This window comes from Dermacentor andersoni, chromosome 8 (assembly GCF_023375885.2).
Source record: "Dermacentor andersoni chromosome 8, qqDerAnde1_hic_scaffold, whole genome shotgun sequence".
Lineage (NCBI taxonomy): Eukaryota > Metazoa > Arthropoda > Arachnida > Ixodida > Ixodidae > Dermacentor > Dermacentor andersoni.
This window is the reverse complement of record NC_092821.1, coordinates 139,304,947-139,322,981: the sequence shown is the minus strand read 5'-3', so window position 1 is coordinate 139,322,981 and position 18,035 is coordinate 139,304,947. Positions and strand designations below refer to the sequence as shown.

General features: G+C 44.9%; 1 protein-coding gene across 9 annotated transcripts in view; it reads left to right on the top strand.

Moving 5' to 3' along the window:
* LOC126525952 (protein tweety-like) overlaps window positions 1-18,035 on the top strand; it is a 33,515-nt gene that overhangs the window by 8,553 nt on the left and 6,927 nt on the right. For 3 of the 9 annotated variants that reach the window (XM_050173941.3, XM_050173944.3, XM_050173943.3), the window contains exons 4-14: window positions 875-986; window positions 2,446-2,684; window positions 3,669-3,764; window positions 4,949-5,021; window positions 6,164-6,233; window positions 7,097-7,152; window positions 8,889-8,981; window positions 10,552-10,691; window positions 11,065-11,166; window positions 12,811-12,891; window positions 16,203-16,269. In XM_050173941.3, coding sequence (XP_050029898.1) covers window positions 875-986; window positions 2,446-2,684; window positions 3,669-3,764; window positions 4,949-5,021; window positions 6,164-6,233; window positions 7,097-7,152; window positions 8,889-8,981; window positions 10,552-10,691; window positions 11,065-11,166; window positions 12,811-12,891; window positions 16,203-16,269 — 1,129 coding nt within the window. The remainder of the gene's footprint in view (window positions 1-874; window positions 987-2,445; window positions 2,685-3,668; window positions 3,765-4,948; window positions 5,022-6,163; window positions 6,234-7,096; window positions 7,153-8,888; window positions 8,982-10,551; window positions 10,692-11,064; window positions 11,167-12,810; window positions 12,892-16,202; window positions 16,270-18,035) is intronic. The other 6 variants (XM_050173948.3, XM_050173947.3, XM_050173949.3 and 3 more) reach the window with 2 other exon arrangements.

Genomic DNA, 18,035 nt, shown 5'->3' with positions numbered 1-18,035 from the left:
TGCCGAAGACATCCAGTTGCTAAACTGCTGTCGCCCATGGCTCAGTGGCTGTGGTGTTCTGCTGCTGAGCCTCAGGTCACGAGTTAAATTCCCAGCATCCGCGGCTGCACTCTAACAGAGGGAAGGGATTGCAAGGACACTTGTGCATCATAGTTTTGGAGCATACTAAAGAACCCCAGGTGGTCGAAATTAATCTAGGGCTTCCTGCTACAGGGTCTCTTAGAGCCTGTGAGTTGATTTTGGTGTTAAATTCTGTGATTAATTTTTTTTCATTAGTGCTAATCCATAAAGTAAATGCACCGCATGTTGCACAAATGTCAGAGCGTGTAACTTCATCTACTCTGTGAATGTTTATGTGGCAAATGTTTATGGGCCCCTTTCTTAATGTCATGCTTAACAAAGGAATCCTGAAATTCTTTGCAATTTCTTTTCTTCTATCTTTTTTTTTTTCAATTTATGGTTGGTGCGTAGCATAGACTCGTTACTAGACTCTTTTTCAAGCACGGAGCTAAAAGAAAATAATTGAAGTTTAAGGGCAATGGTCCCATAGTAAAGTACTTGCTTGTGGATGAATTGCCACTGTTGAGCATTGATGCTGTTAGCCTTGCATTGGTTGCTCTGCCATTTTAAAACGGCAGTTTTTGGTTTAACTGCCAAATTCATGGCTTCTGTCAGTTATAAGCTGAGCACATTTAATTGCCCTCATAACGACAATCTTTTCTGATGAGTTGCATGCCCCCTTATCTTTCCCAAAGCTTGCTTTACTGACGTACAAGTCCTTCCATGAGACATTTCTCTTGGCATTGGTAATTGTTGCTGTGTGAGGAATTGCCAACGGGCACAGTCATATGAAATTCATTTTTTGTTACTGCAGCGGTTCATTGGCGTTGGGACTATTTGGAAACGACCAGGCTCACAGTGGTGTAGTGGCCGTGCAGAAATCAACCCAGTACATGGAAGACAACCTCAGCAATTTCGGCAACCAGGTGAGTGCTCGAAAGTTTTGCTCCAGCTTTTCACTTTCCTCTCAGTGCAGCATTCAGTGTCGATAGGCTATGCTAGTTTGATGTCTGGTGATGGTTGTACGATGCTAGTTTTGTCGTTAGAAGCTAGTCTGATGCCCGAGCTTGACTTCCTCTCAGTCCGGTTGTTAGGTGAGAACACTGAAGATTGGGAGAAAACTTGTTGCCCTGACGTTTGATTACTGCATGTCATGGTGGATAGTTGATGTTATCGTGACAAGTTGCAGTGGGGCCAGTGATTGCAGTTTCTCATTCTCTCGTGCACTTATTACAATGTGAAAGTTTTGTGTGTACAGTTAAACCTCGTTATAATGAACTTCAGTATACCAAAATTCTCAATATAACAAAGTATTTAAATTTCAATAACCTTTCGTCCATAGAACATCGTGCATTTAGAAACTCCATGTAACCAAGTGTGTTTATACACAATCTCAATATAACGAAATATCAATGCCACCACAAAGAAATAAGGGGACAATAAATGAAAACTTCCGCAGATGCAGGTGTTTAAATTATTAGTGGCTGCTTGCGAATGCACCTCTCAAATTGAGCGCCACTTGATCAAGAGCGACCATCGAAGCGAGTAGCACTGTGTTCGGAATAAAGTCCAAGTGCGATAAGATCCTACCGTCCCCCGTTCACTGTATGCTTTGAAGGCGAGCAGAGAAGGTTGATAGCTTAATGAGTGCATGGGGCAAAGGGGAGGGGGACGAGCAGACTTCTTTTTCTAGCCCGGCCGTAGCTTTGTATGGCTGTCAGCACAGCTTAGCGTATACACAGTCCGCACATACTGTTTTAGAGGTAATTTGCCGTGTGTGCAAAGAATGGGTGTGTCGAGATGCCGTGCGCTGCCTTCCTGCGCATTCAATACTGGACGTTGCGTAATGTCAAGTTTCGGAGATGCGTTGAAGGAAGAGGCCGACGAAGCACTCGCTGCCAGAGCTTTTCATGATAGCATTGTCCCACTGCAGGTGACACTATCAGCCACAGGGGTGTAGTAGATGTGACAGTGTGCTTTGCTGCGCTTAATTCGTACTTCCGATGTGAAGACGTTGTTGGCACAGCATGAACCCGTATCTTTCGTCGACGACTCTCAAGTTCAACAAAATGAAATTTATTCTCATTTTAGTTTGCTTTATTCGTTTGCCCAATAATTTGTAGAATCTCGCGACCCCTTTCTGTAAAAAAAAATCGATCAGCAACTGTACTCATTTGCATGAGAAGTCGAATTTCAATACCACGAAATTTCAACATAACGAAGCAAGTTGCCAATTTTACAGACTTCATTATATAGAGGTCTAACTGTATACGTATTTAGATTTCGTGCCATAATGCAACAAGGCACTGCAGTTAGGAAAGAAGCTGGATGTCTGCTGCCTGGATGTCGGGAGGTGACAGGTCGATGACCGTGACTTTGCCGCAGACGCAATACCTGGAGCGGTCCCTTGGCCAGAACGCCAAGGACCAGCTGCAGGGGCTTACTGAGGCACTGGCTGGACCCATGCCTGATCCTGCTGCCCGAAACTTGCTTGACCGCGGGCTGGAGCTCATCAAAGGAAACCTGAGCGTCGGCGCTGGGCGCGCCCAGGAGCTGCACTCTCGCATTGGCCATCTGACTCTCAGCCCGCTGCCTAGAGCCCTACAGTTGATGGAGCTCTTCCGGTGAGTCCGTGCAAATCGGTATCTTCTACTTCGCTCTGTCATGATGGCAGGGTCAATTTGCATCTTTTAAAGAGTCACTAAAGGAAAATATTTGGCCAAATTAGATTTGGATTACTCGTCCCGAAGTCTAATAATGTTTTGCGTACCAATATGTGGCATTCTTGTATATAAAATTGGCATCGAAGGTGCCGCTGCTGATGCTCAATTTGAATCCCCCCGCATCGAAACGAATAGGTTGACGTAATCACCGGGTGACCTCCCTCTCTGCCGCACTATGTGATTCGGCCAGTGCTTATGTTGCACGAGAGGTTCCGTAGCCAGCAAGAGGTGGTGCCACTACGCCTTTCCATTTTCGTCATTTCCTTGCGTGCATTCGATGGGGGCAAAATGCAAAAATGCCTATGTGACATGCTTTCGGTGCACGTTTTAGCTTTAGGCATAATATAGGCTCTTATGTGCAAATGGGTGTGCATGTCTGAGTTAGCAAAAGTATTACGACCTGGAAATGAGGCAACAGCATGAAGCACTTAAGCAGAGTGACCTGCACACGTAATGTGCACACACATCGCATAATTTCTGCAAGTGTGCGTTCATACAGCGGTGCACGCCTGGATGGACCCAGACGCATTATATTACTCATAGTTACTGAACATTGTTTTTGGGTGCTAGATGGGACATTTGAAAGAACACACCCACACGCACTTTGCTTTCGTATGTCCCACCTAGCGCCCAAAAACAACATTCAGTAAACCCACCAAATTGCCCAAGAAGTTCTGTTAAGCTATACTCAAGTTAGTTTGTGTTATTAGTGTATTATGTCGTATTCCCAGAGTGGCCAGAAGCCCACCCATTTATAACATTTGTGGTTCTGTCATGTTCGTGCAAATATGTTGCCATCTTGCACTGTGTTACACAATGCTGAGAAAAAAAAGTGCTGCACAGAACAATTGGCTCTACAATCCGTGACCCTCTCCCTCCCCCCAGGTGGCCTGCGACAATTGGCCTTCTGTGTGTGCTCATTCTGGTCTGCCTGCTGCTGCTTTGGGGTGTCATCCGGCACTCGCGATGCCTGCTCATTCTGTGAGTCACGTAAACCACCCCACCCTTTGTGTACATCCTTGCGCACGTCTGCCTGCACTCAACTTCTTTTTGCATCAAGTGATAGATTCTGTACAAAAAATTTTGTCGCATTGGAGTGGTAGAATTGAATATAGGGGCTTTTGTAGCTTTAGGTTTACTTGAATTTTAAAAAAGAGAAAGAAGACATGGCGGCCAAAATTTATCCGCAGCTTTTCACTGTAGTTTTCGAGACCTTTTGGGACTTTAAATTGAATAGCTGAATGAATCAGTCAACTGAAGAAATATGCAAGGGTGATCAACGGACCTGCCAATGCCAGAGATTGACTTTTGTGCAGCAACATTATCTTTTCCGATAATGCGTCAAATTATCTTGTGTAGTAACGCGTGCCTAATGCGTCAGGATTTTTCTGTAGCACATACAGCCTTTTTGTAGTACACTACAGGTCTCAAATGAAGGCACAGGTCTTGGCAACTCGTTGAATGCCGTTGTACTGTGGGGACGTGCTGCCTCGTAGTCTTACTGTAGTTTGTGCAAAACGCCCTCCATGGTAACCCAGTAGCTATGGCATATATTTGCGCTGTTGAGCTTGATATCGCAGGTTCGATCCCAGCCGTGGTGGGTGCATTTCGATGGGGGTGAAATGCAGAAACTCTTCTGGGTACTTTGATTTAGGTGCACATTAAAGGGACCCCAGGAGATCAAAATCAATCCCGAGTCCCCCACTATAGCCAGACTCATAATCAGATTGTGGTTTCGGCATGTAAAATTCCAGAATTTCATTTTTTGTTAGTTTGTGCAAGTCAGATAGCCAATCCGTCGACAAAAAGCAGTGTAGGAGTGAGAGTGGGCAGCCCTCACAGCCTTGCTGTAGTTTATCAACCAATGAATCAACCAATCAACAGCTTCATAGTAGTGGCAGGCTGCTTTTTGGACATCTTGGCAGCAAGAAGCGTAAAGTAGGTGGACCCGTACAGCCTTGCTGTAGTTTGTGCCAATAATCAATCGGTCAAACAACAGCACTAGTGTGTCACTTCTGGGCTTGCTTAGCAGCAAACAGTGAAGAAGTAAAGATGAATGGCACTGCCCTGTTCACAATCCCTTGTAGACTTTCCATAGGATCAGAGTTGCAACAACTGCAGTGCTAAGAGACCATACAATTTCTTACCTCCATTCCTCCCGGCAGGTTTTCGGTCCTGGGTCTGCTTTCCGTGGTGCTGTGCTGGGTGCTGGTCTCCCTCTATCTTGGCATCTGTGTGGTGAGCTCAACAAAGCTGTCTCCCTTAAATGCCCTGCAGCTGCCATGTACGCATTTGTGATTGTGCAGCTTTGCTGGAAGGCTCGCACTAGATCACGTGCCATGACTTAACCGTGTAAACAGTAATGTTGATTGTAGAATCGGTGTAAAGCAGTCTTTCTTCAAAGGGAGCCACTGGCTACGACCCGCAGCTTTCGATTTAGCGGCACCGAATTTTTGTGATAACAGTGGAATGCAACTGTAATGCACATGAAATTATGTGCAAAGTGTGTAGAGATCATAAGGCACATGTTCTTTGATCTCCTGATCTGTGTGTAGCAGACTTTGAAGTAAGAAGCCCTCATGGTTGTGGTGGAGGAAACGCGAGGAAGACAGGAGGTTGGGAGTAGGGTGCCACATCTTAATCAGGTCGGCATGTTGATCATGCATGTTGCAAGTTGCAACGGCATGTTGCATGTCGGCATCTTGATCAGGTCGGTTATAGACGGCGTTTAGAATCAGTTCTGAGTATTGTGTCACAAGAGTAGTGGTTTTTGAAGAACACACGTCATGTACATGATGATAATAAAAAAAAAAAGGTTTTGTCTTATCCTCAAAATGCCTAACATATCTTTTTGATACGCTTATTTTAAAACTCAAAACTCAAATTTTGAGTGTAGGAAACAACACAAGACCCACAGTGGTGTTTTCAACACACTGAAGCGACGTTTCATTGGTGGATAGCTCAGCAAACCAATTACTGAATTATTACCTTACTATTTAACGTTTTACTCAAATAAAATTTCATTGTAAGTTCTTTTATGTATGTGAATGAATGTACTCTTCATTGTTAAAAATAAGCGAGAACAAGTTGTTTTAATTTTATTTGGAGTAGAATGGTATTGGGGATTTGGGGATATTATGGTCTGTGTTTTCAGGAATGGGTTGCTGAAGTAATCATCTGGTTGTACTTGTTGTGCAAGACCTCAAGTGTAGCAGTTCAGTTGGATTACGTCTATGTGACGTGTGCACGCGTTTCCTCTCTCTGTTTTTCTTTTCTTTTTTTTTTTCTTTTTTTTGCTTTTCGTGCATGCGTTGGTCATCGTTCGATTGCTCCATTCGGCACTGTTCAGAAATGTTGTTTGTTTGTTTCTTTGTGTCCAGGCTGGCTCAGACTTTTGCCTGGACCCTGAACCATTCCTTCAGAAGCAATCCAGCGGAATGGTGGACAATGGTAGGCATCACACAGCAGTTTCCTGTTGCTGCAGAGGTGTTCGTACAACCGAATGTCTAGCACACCTTTTCAAATAGCCTTGACCAAGGTATTTAATGGGAACCTTCACGGTAAATTTACAAGTAAACAATTTCTTAGTGGATTTGTCCATGCTTGTCCTCTGCTTTCATTCAGAAAGAGAGGCGGGCTCGAGAGGAGCTTAACAAGATGTTCAGAGGTTGGCGAAGCCAAGCGCTTTTCTGCAGGTGATTTTGGTGAGAGATGATGAAGAGGCAAAAAAAAAAAAGGGTGCGACAGGTGTGAACAGGCGCATTTTTCAGGAGAGTACTGCTTTCTGCTATCTCAGCAATATCTTCTACATGAATAAAGGGGCCTGCTGTTTTGTGTGGAAAAGAGCATGGTTCAATATCGGTGATGCTGACGTCAGTATGAAGTTGCAGTTTATACGCTTGGTTACATATCCATGATTTGATTACTGCTTCCTATCTTTTATAGCTACCCGACTATTGCATTTGGAGGAACTCCCCCAGTCAGTTTCTACTAAATTTTGGAACCTCCTGCTGTAAGCGTAGATTGCTAAGCGTAGATAACCACACCATGATAGTTGAAATAAGCCTAACAGCATTGCTTTGTGCGAGGTGTACGAACATCTGCGATCTACAAGCCACACATTTCACGTGCAACGAGATCTGCTGGCCAGTTCTTTAAAATTGCGTACTTGCACGCCAAGCAATGTCTTGCTTTGAAATGGCTTTGATTGCAGGTCGGCTGCTCGCCTTTCTGCTGTCATGTTGATTGTAGCTGTGCTGTGAGGCATCAATTAAATATTTTTTCTCGTGCTTTCTTTTTCTCTCTCGTTCCAGCTGTGCTCAACTACTACCTTCACTGCAGGGATGACTCCTCCAGTCCATTTGTAGAGGTAAGGGTTTTGTGGCAGGAATTGTAAGGCGAGAGACTGCCAGGCCATCTTGTTGGCCCTAGGGTGGATAAGTTTTGTTACGGAAGTGGACGTGTAGGCTGCAAAGTGTATAGTAGTATCTATAAAGATAGTGTTGCATCTCATACATATTTCTTTGTGCAGGAAAATAAACCAGTCTGTCCTTGTCATTGCAGTACCAATTTACAGCAATATTTATGCACTAGGATAGCAATACTTACGTATATGTATGCTACCGTATGAAACGCGCATAAGGTCCACACTATCTTTTTCCAGGTTCAAGGGTCAATTTCCAGGGTGCGGCTCATACGTGATCTGTAAAAAAAGATGTTTCTTTTGTTCTTTTTCAAGTGGAAACAATGTGCCAATTAGCAAGTGAAAGATGTTTATTGCTAGCTTCTACCATCTACTCTCCGTTAGTCACTCGTCAGTTCCTCTGACTTCAAGCTGGTGCTATGCTTCGGTGTAAGCTCAACCCAGAAGAAGTTGCATTCGGCACCGTCCAAACTGTTTAAAATTTCAGTTAAGTTCGAGATACAATGTCTGCGGACACAAAATTCCACGCAGACAGGATCCAGTGAAGCACAATCGCGAGCTGTGCCCCTTTTTAGCCGCCTGGTCGGGGTCCGCTCGTGGCTGCCGCTTGCCATGCAATCTGAATAATGCCTTCGGAATTCAGCCTTAAACGGTCGGTCTATGCTGATGTCCAGTAGTTGCAGCATGCCTGCGAGGCCACCCAGAATAACGGCCATGACTGTGGCCATGGCACGGCTGTTCCGTAAACCGTCAAGTGACTGTGGAAGCCGTCCAAGACCGTGGGTGACTGTTTGGCCAACATAGCACCTGGGCGGTTGTTGGCAAAACAGTCGACGGCACGGCTTGTGCGGGTGCACGCATTTTGAAGGCTGGTCGCAGGTGGGCGGTGAAAAGTGTGAGCACGGCCCTTACGTGTATCTTCTTTTTACAAATATTTTCTCCTGGAAAACAGAGTGCAGCCCATACACGCACACGGCCCTTATGTGCGTTTATACATTACATGTTTATCTATGCTGTGTATGTGAGATAGATGTTGTACTATAACGTTGCTGAAATCAGGTCTTATGTTCTTGATTTAATTATTCGCAAAATTTTGTACAATTGCAAGGCGCAAACAACACTTGTGAAGTATTTCATTCGCAACATACACCTTTTATCCTAAATCTTCTCAGACATTTAAAAAGTGCGAAACAATATCAGTGCGAAACAGTCTAAAAGTGGTGTAATTTCACTGGCGCCGCTTTTACAGGCCGTGCAGTGGCCCCTGTGCGATGCCATTAGAGGCCCTACATGGCGTGTCAAGACTTATAAGCATGCCAGAATTTTGGCCCCAACAGCATATAACTAGCATACTGGCCAAAGAGGATGAGCGCAACATTAAACCTTGCTATTGCTGTCACTGCTTCACCCTTTGGGCAAAACTGCCCCCCCCCCCCTTTTTTTTTTTTTTACTAAGAGATGAGCCATTGCCGCATCTAAGGAGTTACTTTCCGAATTTTCTTTCATATCGTCTCAGGCTTACTATAGTAATAAAGTGTCTATTCATCATTCTCACACAAATTAACCCTTTCACTCGCTCATGTTGTGTCAGTACAACTTTATCATTTGTGCATGAACTGAACCTTTGCCCCCTCCGTTTCCACATGCTCTTTAGTTTGACTCACGTGCTTGTTCTCGTACAGCCACTCAGAGAGGCGCGAGCAGCTGTCGATGGCGTGCAGACTCTCCTGGCACCAATGACACAAGTGGCAGACCGCTACTTTCCCCGCAAGGAGGTGGGTGCACCTACACGTATGCATACATGTACAGTCATCCACACTTCTGTCTAAGAGCGCTGAACCAGTGCACTGCAATGTAAGGAAACTGAGGTCTTCGCATTGCTTGCTTGTTTGGGTGACAATGCATGCGAACAGCAGAAGCCACGAGAATGCGCGGGCACCGCAATATGCAGCCTGGCACCTTGAACCTAGGGGCTGTTGCGTTATTACTCTTTCGTTGGCTTGCGGAAGAGTGCTTGAGCACTACAGACAGATGTGTGGATGTCTTGCACTATATCGGCATAAATTCACACAGAATTGAGCAGGAAATGGTTGAAATGTGTCCTTGTGTTTCTAGATTCGCCTGCATTTGTAATGGTGACTTGACTTCAAGTTTCAAAACGTGCATTTGGAACTGCACCATGCTTAGAAACTGGCTAGAGAGTGTACTTGCACGTCACACTCCTATGTAATTATGTGTAACAGGTGTTCTGATCAGTTTTACTCTTATTGGTTGCCTATACTCGCAGAATACCTGAAACTCATTAGGTGCTGTGAGTAAAGTACACAAGGATAAACAGTCAGTTACAATGACTACCGAATCTATTGATGGGCTTAATTCAGTTTATGCTGATAAGAAATGCGCTGCGGAACGAGTGCATTTTTTGGAAGGGGAGGTCATTTCTCGCAGTGAAGCTCTGTCTGAGGTTCAATAGTAGAGTGGTTCCTGTTCGAAAGAATGGAGTTTAAGGAAGGATAGGGGATGTACTGCGCTTGTAACTGCCCCTCTAGTGTAAGGAGCCCTTGACAGCATCATACAAGTAGGAACGAGAAGCAGAATGAGGTGCAGGTCGATGACCCTGTGTCGGTACTGCTACTTGCCAGGCATTTTATTAACAGAGGCTGTGCGATGCTGTCACCATATATTTGTACATATAACTCGCCCCTACCTATAACCCACAAAACCAGTTCAAAAGAGAGAAAAAGGAATTTTCGTATATTTAAATAGTGCAAATAAACTGTACACATCTGCGTTTCAAATTTCAATGAAGCTGGCCTGGCACAGTTGTTGACACAATGCAAAACCTTTGAAACAAAGAAAATTGCTTGTATGTAATTGAGTCATCACCGCTCTCACTGTTTGTCTCCCATTCATGGCAGAGCAAAAGTTGCCTCTAGGTGCGACTTCACAACGATGCACAGCGCATTGCCATGTAGCGACGCCCTAAGGAAAACTTGCGTTCTATTTATTTCAGTGGGTTATATGCGTGAAGATACACAATGCTGAACCTGCTAGCCACACACGCTCAGCACAAGAACATCATGTAAAACACGTGATTCTGCCAAATCAGATGGTACATCCAACCTGATTTACAGCGAACTGGTAGTAATTGTCGAAAATTACGAGCTGACATAGTAGCCAGGCAAGCTATAAACCACCATTTCCTTTCCTTTGTGCCTGAACCTCCTTTGTCGAGAAACTGCAGTGGAATTTTCGTAACTACGGTCAGGGGAGAACCTGGAAAAATCTTGGGAGGATTTAAAGATTCCCTTCTTGTATGGACACGTCGTCGCTTGTTGCCACCAGGTGCACTCACTGCTGGGTCAGCTGGGCCAGGAACTTAACGGCAGCCAGAACGCGCTTGGGATGCTCGGCCTTCTGCTTGACTGCCGCCCACTCAACCGCGAATACCGGCGCGCCATGGACGCCACCTGCACCGGCCTTCTGTGAGTGTTGTGAGCTCGCCTCTTCTGTTGTTTTCCTTCCTCCTGTTTAGTGCCTATATAATTAGTGCGACTAAAGGCGGCGGGGCGTGAAAAGTTATAGAGATAGCGTAGACGAGTGGCAAGCCCCGAGTTTTCCTTGTAAACATTGAAAACCAGGTTTTTCCAAACCAGGTGATCGCTGCCAATTTGTGTGTTGCTATCAAAGATGATAAAAACACAAGGCATGCATGCATGCCTGTTTCATAGAGAGGGCTGTCCACAAAAGTTGGCCCTTCGTCATGGGCGTCATGATAGGCAGCTCTGCTGCCCGGTGTCCTTATAAAAGTACTGCCTTTTCTCAAATGAAGCGCGAGTGCTTTTTTCTTGTCTGCAGGGAGGGCACAGCCTTCATGCTGGCTTCTGCCTTCGGGGGCGGACTGCTGTTCACGGTGCTTATCTGGGTGGCCTCTCACACCTGGATTCACATTCGACAGAGGTGAGCGCTGCATAGCCGCGTTTGATTGTGCGAACGACAGCAGTGACAAGTCTAAGGCTTCACCAATGTATGTCGTTTCAAGCACAATGTCAAGCACTGGAATGATCGTGCGAGATGGTTTAGAAAATGCGAGTCGGTGCATCCGTAATCAGTTTTCCGCACCGTTTATATTCTGCCTGCATCTAACAGTGCATGGCATGTGAGAGGTGCGCGAAAAGATCAATGAAGGTGGGCAGGTCTGCAGAAGATGTATAGAAAGAACAGAAACTCATAGATAACTAAAAAGGAGGGAAGTGCAAAAAAAAAATGTATGCAGTGCGAGGTTCACTTGGTTATTTAGGAATTTATGTTAAGGTCATATGTCGAGGATGTGTGTTCATGCAGTGTTTGATAATAGCCACAAAAAACAAGTCGATACTTTGATGTTTTGAAAAGGATCTGTCTGAAGTTCCCTTTGTTCGGAGCTTGGTTTACTAAGCAACAAGCAAAGGTATCTCGCGGAACCATGATGAGCTTGTTTTTGTGACTTACGATATTCAGCCTCTTCTCGATTGTGTTTTCTTTTCCCCTCTAATTTGTTTGAAAGGTTCTAATTTCATCCTTTACTGCTACCCCATTAGCATTTCTTTAAATGCCACTTTCGGTGTTTCTCCCTTGCCTGCTTTTCTCATTGTGTAAAACTTCAATACTTAATTTTCTTGCTGTTATCCCACCATGGCACATTTTCTTGCCTCCTGAAACCTTGCTGTCGTTGTCTAGCAAAGCATTGTTATTTCTGCCTCTTTCACAAAGCTGTTGAAGGCAGTTACCATTTAAATACAGGCAACGCAGTGTACTTCACTGTTTAATTTGTGAAGTTTTGTTTCTAGAAATGTATCAGTTGGTCGTCATCTTGTAAAATGAGCCCACATTAAAGCAAAAGATAGTGCCTTACCTTCAGCATGGCTTATGCTTAGTTCACTCCTCTGTATTATTTATAAGCGGGAGCTTGTGAAGCCGCAGGGAACCCGAAACTTGGCCTGAAGTCTTAATCCTTTCTGGTCCTGTGATCCCTGTAGGAGCCGTAATGCTTTGTGAGGAATGCCCAACGTGAGAAAGGAACGAGAGATGAAACCAACCTGAGGAAGCGTGAGTGCTGGCAACTCTAATCGCTTAATTTACGAAGACCTAGTGCTGCAGATCATTGGTGCTCTCTGAAATTTAGAAAAAGTCCAAAAATTACCTTATACCGAGATTAGGTGTTCGAACTACATCTTTGAAGCCAGCCACCTAAAGCATGTAACATACCTTAGTCGTGGCAAGGAAACAATGTTTGGATGATTCGTACCCATTCATTATGCACTTATGATTCAAATTTAGAATAGCTCCACAAGCTCCCCGCAGCATACTGAATTTGTGGCAGACAGTTGCCGCACATAGTGAAAAACTGCTTCAGGAATTCTATTCCTGTTTTTCTCATTCTCACGTCAGTCAGTAGCACGAAATGTTAGTTTCTAACTTCGAAAAGAACATTTGGACCAGAAAGGGCTAAATTTGTCACCAATAATTTCTTGGCTGGGGTTTTCGAGGGTTGGAAGCGACGCGTGCGCGCCTGTGTCTGTGTGTTTGTGTGGGTGCCCCAGTGCGGGGCCGGCTGATGCGCAGGCGGCCGCGAGATACCGTGGACGAGGAGGACCCTTTCCTGCCCCCCTCCGCGGTGGGTGCGCCTCGACGCAGCCGCGACACGTACGCGACCCACCTTCCCGTGCCCTCTATCTCTTTCTCACTCCCTCCACCGCCATTCCCAAGCACTCGCTGCTCTCACCACGCTCTTGTGTTTTTGTGTGTGTCCTGTTCTTGAAAACCTTTCGTCACGCTTGGTGATCCCCCACACCCTGCTTGCCTGCCTGCCTGACTGTATCTGTCTCGGGCGCACCCCGGTCAAAATAACGCTGACGGGAAGTGGTCTGACTCGCTCACGCTAGCTACGGCACTAACACGTGTACTGCCTTTGCCGGGAGTCTAGTCCCCTCCCCCCCCTCCCCCCAAATCTGTAGTGTCTGCTACGGAAGGTTGCGGAACATGGAGACCATGAAGGAATGAAACTTTCCTGCAGCAAACGTATATGAATCCTGGAACAAGGAAGTGCAGCCTGCATTCCTGCACAAATACTGAATTGTTCCTCTTGTGGTTTACTGAGCTGTGCGAAAGCTTCTTTCTAAGGGTACAGTGTTCCAACAACTTTTGCGACTGAGCATATCTGGAATCACTCATGAGTGCAGGTGCCACAGATTCGTATTTGTCTGTGATAGTGTAAGGAATTGGGTTAATGGAAATTTGTTCGTAGTATTACATGTATAATTAAAAAAAGAAAAAGAAGAAATGTGGGTGAGAAGTAGAACCAACGTGAATATCAAGCACGAGGTCGCAGGATCAAATCCCAGCTGCAGCAGCCACATTTCAGTTGGGGCAAAATGCAAAAAACACCTCTGTGTAGTGCAGTGGGTGCACGGTAAAGATTCCCAGATGGCCGAAAATTAATTCAGAGCCCTCACTACGGCATGCCTCATAACCAGGTGGGGGTTTTGCATGCAAGAATTGAGAATTTAATTTGAATTTTTAATGTTTGTCTGTCTCACGGTGTACTTACTCAACTGAAGCACATGCTTTTGAGAAATTTGAACATATTTTTGGGCTGTAGTGAGTAAGTATACCACTGATTTGCTTTTCCCTGTGCAGTTAAGCCTAACTTTGTCCTAGTTACTGTTGCAATGCTTTTGGGAGTGAATTTTTCAACGCGGTCTTCTTTTACTTGTCAAAGAATCAGGAAAGATGTCTGTTGGTTTAGACTGTGCGCTTACTGTCTTGTACAGTTAGCCCATAGAATACAGGCTTCTTTAAACATGTTGGCAAAAGCAGCATGAAGATAATGAATGTGAACTCACAGTGGATGAATGTTATCCATCTACTGATGTCATGAGGGGTTGCTCTCTGCTTTTGAATTTTTTTATGCCAGTTCCGTTCTGTGTGAGTGAAGAGAGATTAAAGTGAGAACTGCGTCTGCACTAACGCTTTCTCATTATTGAGTTCACTTTATAGTGAGCATCCTAACGTGTGTGAATGAGGGAGGAAAAAATGCTAAATTTCAACGATCTGTTATTGGAGAAAGCTAATTGGGTGCATGCAGGTGCACTTGCGTTTTGTAGATTTAGGACTTTACTGTAATTATCATATAGCTATCATTGCAGGGCTGATGCAAAGACAGCAGACTGCTTATCTGAAGCAACTTGTGTAACATATGTAAAGTATGATTAGATATCTGAAAAATGTCATGGAGATGCATTGTGCAAATGATGTGGGCGATATGTATGCCATGAACAACATAAAGAGTTAGGTATTAGAGCTTGTGGAGTGGTTACTCTTCACGAACGCTTCAAAAGCTTGAATGTGTCAGGTGAAAAGCTTTCTGTAACGTACCTAGAAGCTTAGAATTGAGTCGGCATAGTGAATTTAATACAGGAATGGAAGTACCTTGTGTGTTTAGAATTATAGCTCGTGGGGAATGGAGAAGGGTGTTGGATCTGTCAGTACTACATAGGAAAAAAGGGAACAAAATAATTGGCGAATTCCTGCAGACAGAGCATTCCTCGCACGCCTGTGACCACAAGTGATTCCAGATATGATGTCAATGTTTTGTTTCAGTGTTGTGTTCCGATTTCATTTTAGTTTCTTGTGTTTGTTTAGTAGCAGAGCTTGGTTTGGTTGGCTGATTTCAAACACTAACGCTCATTGCACCAGTATTGGTAATGCAAAGTTAATCACTGTTTAACACCTGTAATCTTTATGCTGGGTTGTGCTGTGTCATCTGTGATGCCTATAATCGCAAAAATACAGGAGCTTATGCATCTGTTCTGCTTGAATGCTGTATAACAAGGGTTAGACATTGCTTTTATTTTGTGAATTGGGTTGCCTGCTTGAGCTTACACAATGCCAATGACATCTTCGTAAACTGAGCAGTGATGAGAGTACTAAATGTGGCCTTGTTGTTTGCAAGTACAAGTAACTGTTGTGTAGAAAATATTGTGCTTACACTACTCCAGCTAAAGATGCAGTGGCTGTGTTCAACTTATGCAGCTGAAGACTTATTTTCAGTATGCTCCTAAAAAAAATAAGTTGAACTGGGGCACAGATGTTTGGTTTACTTGGGCAGCTCTCCAGACCTTTGATGCCATACAGTAAGAGCTTGTTAATTTGAGCCTCATTGATCCCAAAAAGAGGGGATAACTCGGACTGGTCTGGTCCTGGCAAACGTATGCACTGTTGTGTGGTATCAGGCACTCACGAACTTGGGACATGTTTGATTGCATGTCAGTTAGTTTGGACAAGCCTCAAAGGCAAGTAAGCGGCAAAGTCATTATGATAAGAAAGTGAGTACAGATATCGTTGTGGTAAGCAAGCGAGCGCAGATATCATTTATGGTAAGAGCAGAGACTAAGGCAGAACTGGTGCTTACGTGAAAGCGACATTACCCTACTACTAAGTTCTTTGTACCACATCACTACCATGCAGCCAGTGTATTCGTCCAGCCCAGTATGCGACACCCATTCTAAGGCTCTGTCTGTCGCGAATGTGTAAAGAACAGTGGCAGTTAATTTTGCCCATGACTTGCGTGAAGTGTCACTCATCATTCTTGTGCTGTAATACTCCATTAAGTTCTCGCAGATTAAATTAAATGGAACCCTGCAATTGCGTGCCATTGAGGTGGGAGTCGAATGCAATTTTAGTCATCCTGTAAGCATAAAATGAAAAGGCAGCACAGCACCCTTGAGGCTTATTTCTCAAAGTCAGCCGCAGAAAAGCATGCTCCTTTTTTGTTCTGTCCCAGAGGGCTATCTTGTGAAGCTTTGTCGCACAAATTTTGTTTACGTGGCGCAGCTGTCAGGTCTGCGCACTCTTGTGGCTATCCGTTGGTGCGTTGGCGGCCTTTCGAAGGCCTTTCTTTTTTTTTCTTCCTCTGTCTGTTCCCTCCCCGTTGCCTCTCGTGGCACACCCCGTAGGAATGGACGTACCGCAAGCCGTGAAGAGCAAGCATTTCTGCAAGCCAGGTACACACCGCCCCCAACGGTAAGTAACACCAGGATTAAACTTCCCTCATAGTGTCATAGGTTCAGCTTATTCGTTTCGGCAGATTCTTTAGCTCGGTGCTTACATCTAGCTTATCTTTGGTTATACATTTGCTTTAAACTCCCCTGACTCCCCAGAGTGTAGCGTTATGTGCAGCACATGAAAGTGCTCTGCAGTTAGACTGTCCTTGATATAGACCCTGTTCCTCATACGCTAGCGTGCTTTGCCGTGCTGTGCATTTGCCCACCTAATGACGACGCCATTCATTGTTCAAGGGAATAGCGAACTGTTGAACTGCCTTTCGTACATCTATGCCAGTACGCTGCCAGCAGTACGCGAACGGTTTTTTGCTATCAGTGATGCCCACGAAAAATTGTTTGGCAACTGTTAGAACCCAAATTGTGTCACTAGTAGCTGTGGTCACATATTAGCCTTTAATATTAGGCCTATTCATATTATGCATATTCATGCATATGCATATTCAAAGCATATATGCATATGCATATTAAAAGGCCTAATATGCATATTCATGCATGTTAGGCCTTTTCAGCTAAACAGATTGCTTTGAAGGCAGCTGGCAGTCTTCTAGATGTACAGGCGCTGACAAAAGTGGTATACTCCATGCAGCGGGAGCCGGAGCAGCGGCACACTGCATCGCGACGCCATCTACAGGCGGCATCTGGGATCGAGACAGCCAATGGGTGCCCTTTATTATCGGCAGACATGATCCCAGATGCTGCCTGTAGATGGCGTTGCGATGCAGTTTGCCGTTGCTCCGGCTCCCGCTGTGTGGACTGCATGGAGTATACCACTTTTGTCGGCGCCTGTACCTGGCAGATGTGGCAGGCAGCCCTTTTATAATGCAGAAGACATAGTCGCATTTAATTCCTTGCCCAGAAAATGCATGTGCTAACCCATAACTGTGTGGCAAAGGCCTCTCTCTTCACTAATGGAACCTAACACCTCCTGGCTGTTTGTGAAAGCCCAAATCCCATGACAAGTTTTTCTTATTCACTGTGACTTCTTGATTGGAACATTGTGTGTTGCTGTTAACAATGCAATTCGCACGTACAGGTGTGGCCAGAACAATGTGGAGCACAGGAACATTTGCCAACTTACGAGCGCCAGCTTGGAATTCCCGAGTACAATCTTTGTCAAAAGAAACACAGGCATTGCACGCAGCTAATTTGGCTGGGTGCCCTGCTCTTGATTTGGGCAGAGCATGCAAACCACATAGGTAGTGAGTCGACAACAAGGTGCACCTGAGCGTGACGGAGCATCTGGCAGCATCCCCTAAACAGGAGTGGTATTCTTATTAGCTATCACTAGGCTGTCACTAACACAAGGATTGAAGGGAAGATACGGGCAGATGCAGAATGTCCGGGCACATTACTAGATGGTGCCAGTCATATCTAGCAATGGGCAATGCGCCAGCTCGACTCAGCCGTTGTTCTTGCACTTCGTACTGTCCTGGCTCCACCTGTAAGTTAGCTTTGGCTAGGAATCAATGTCGCGCTGTTCTGGTACTGCCATCGCTACTGAAAAAAATTTCTACGCATTCTTGCAATTCCGCATGTTTTGTGTATTAGTCATACGGAACTGTGGAATTGACACGGTGCCCGTATCATTCTAACTTAACAATACGGAGACCATGAATTGTGAGATGCGTACAGAAACTTTTCAGCAGTGATCCACAACTGCTCGCAACCATTTTTGGTATGCGAGAAAGTGCATCGTGTGCCTTGTGATGTAGTCCTTCCTGCACG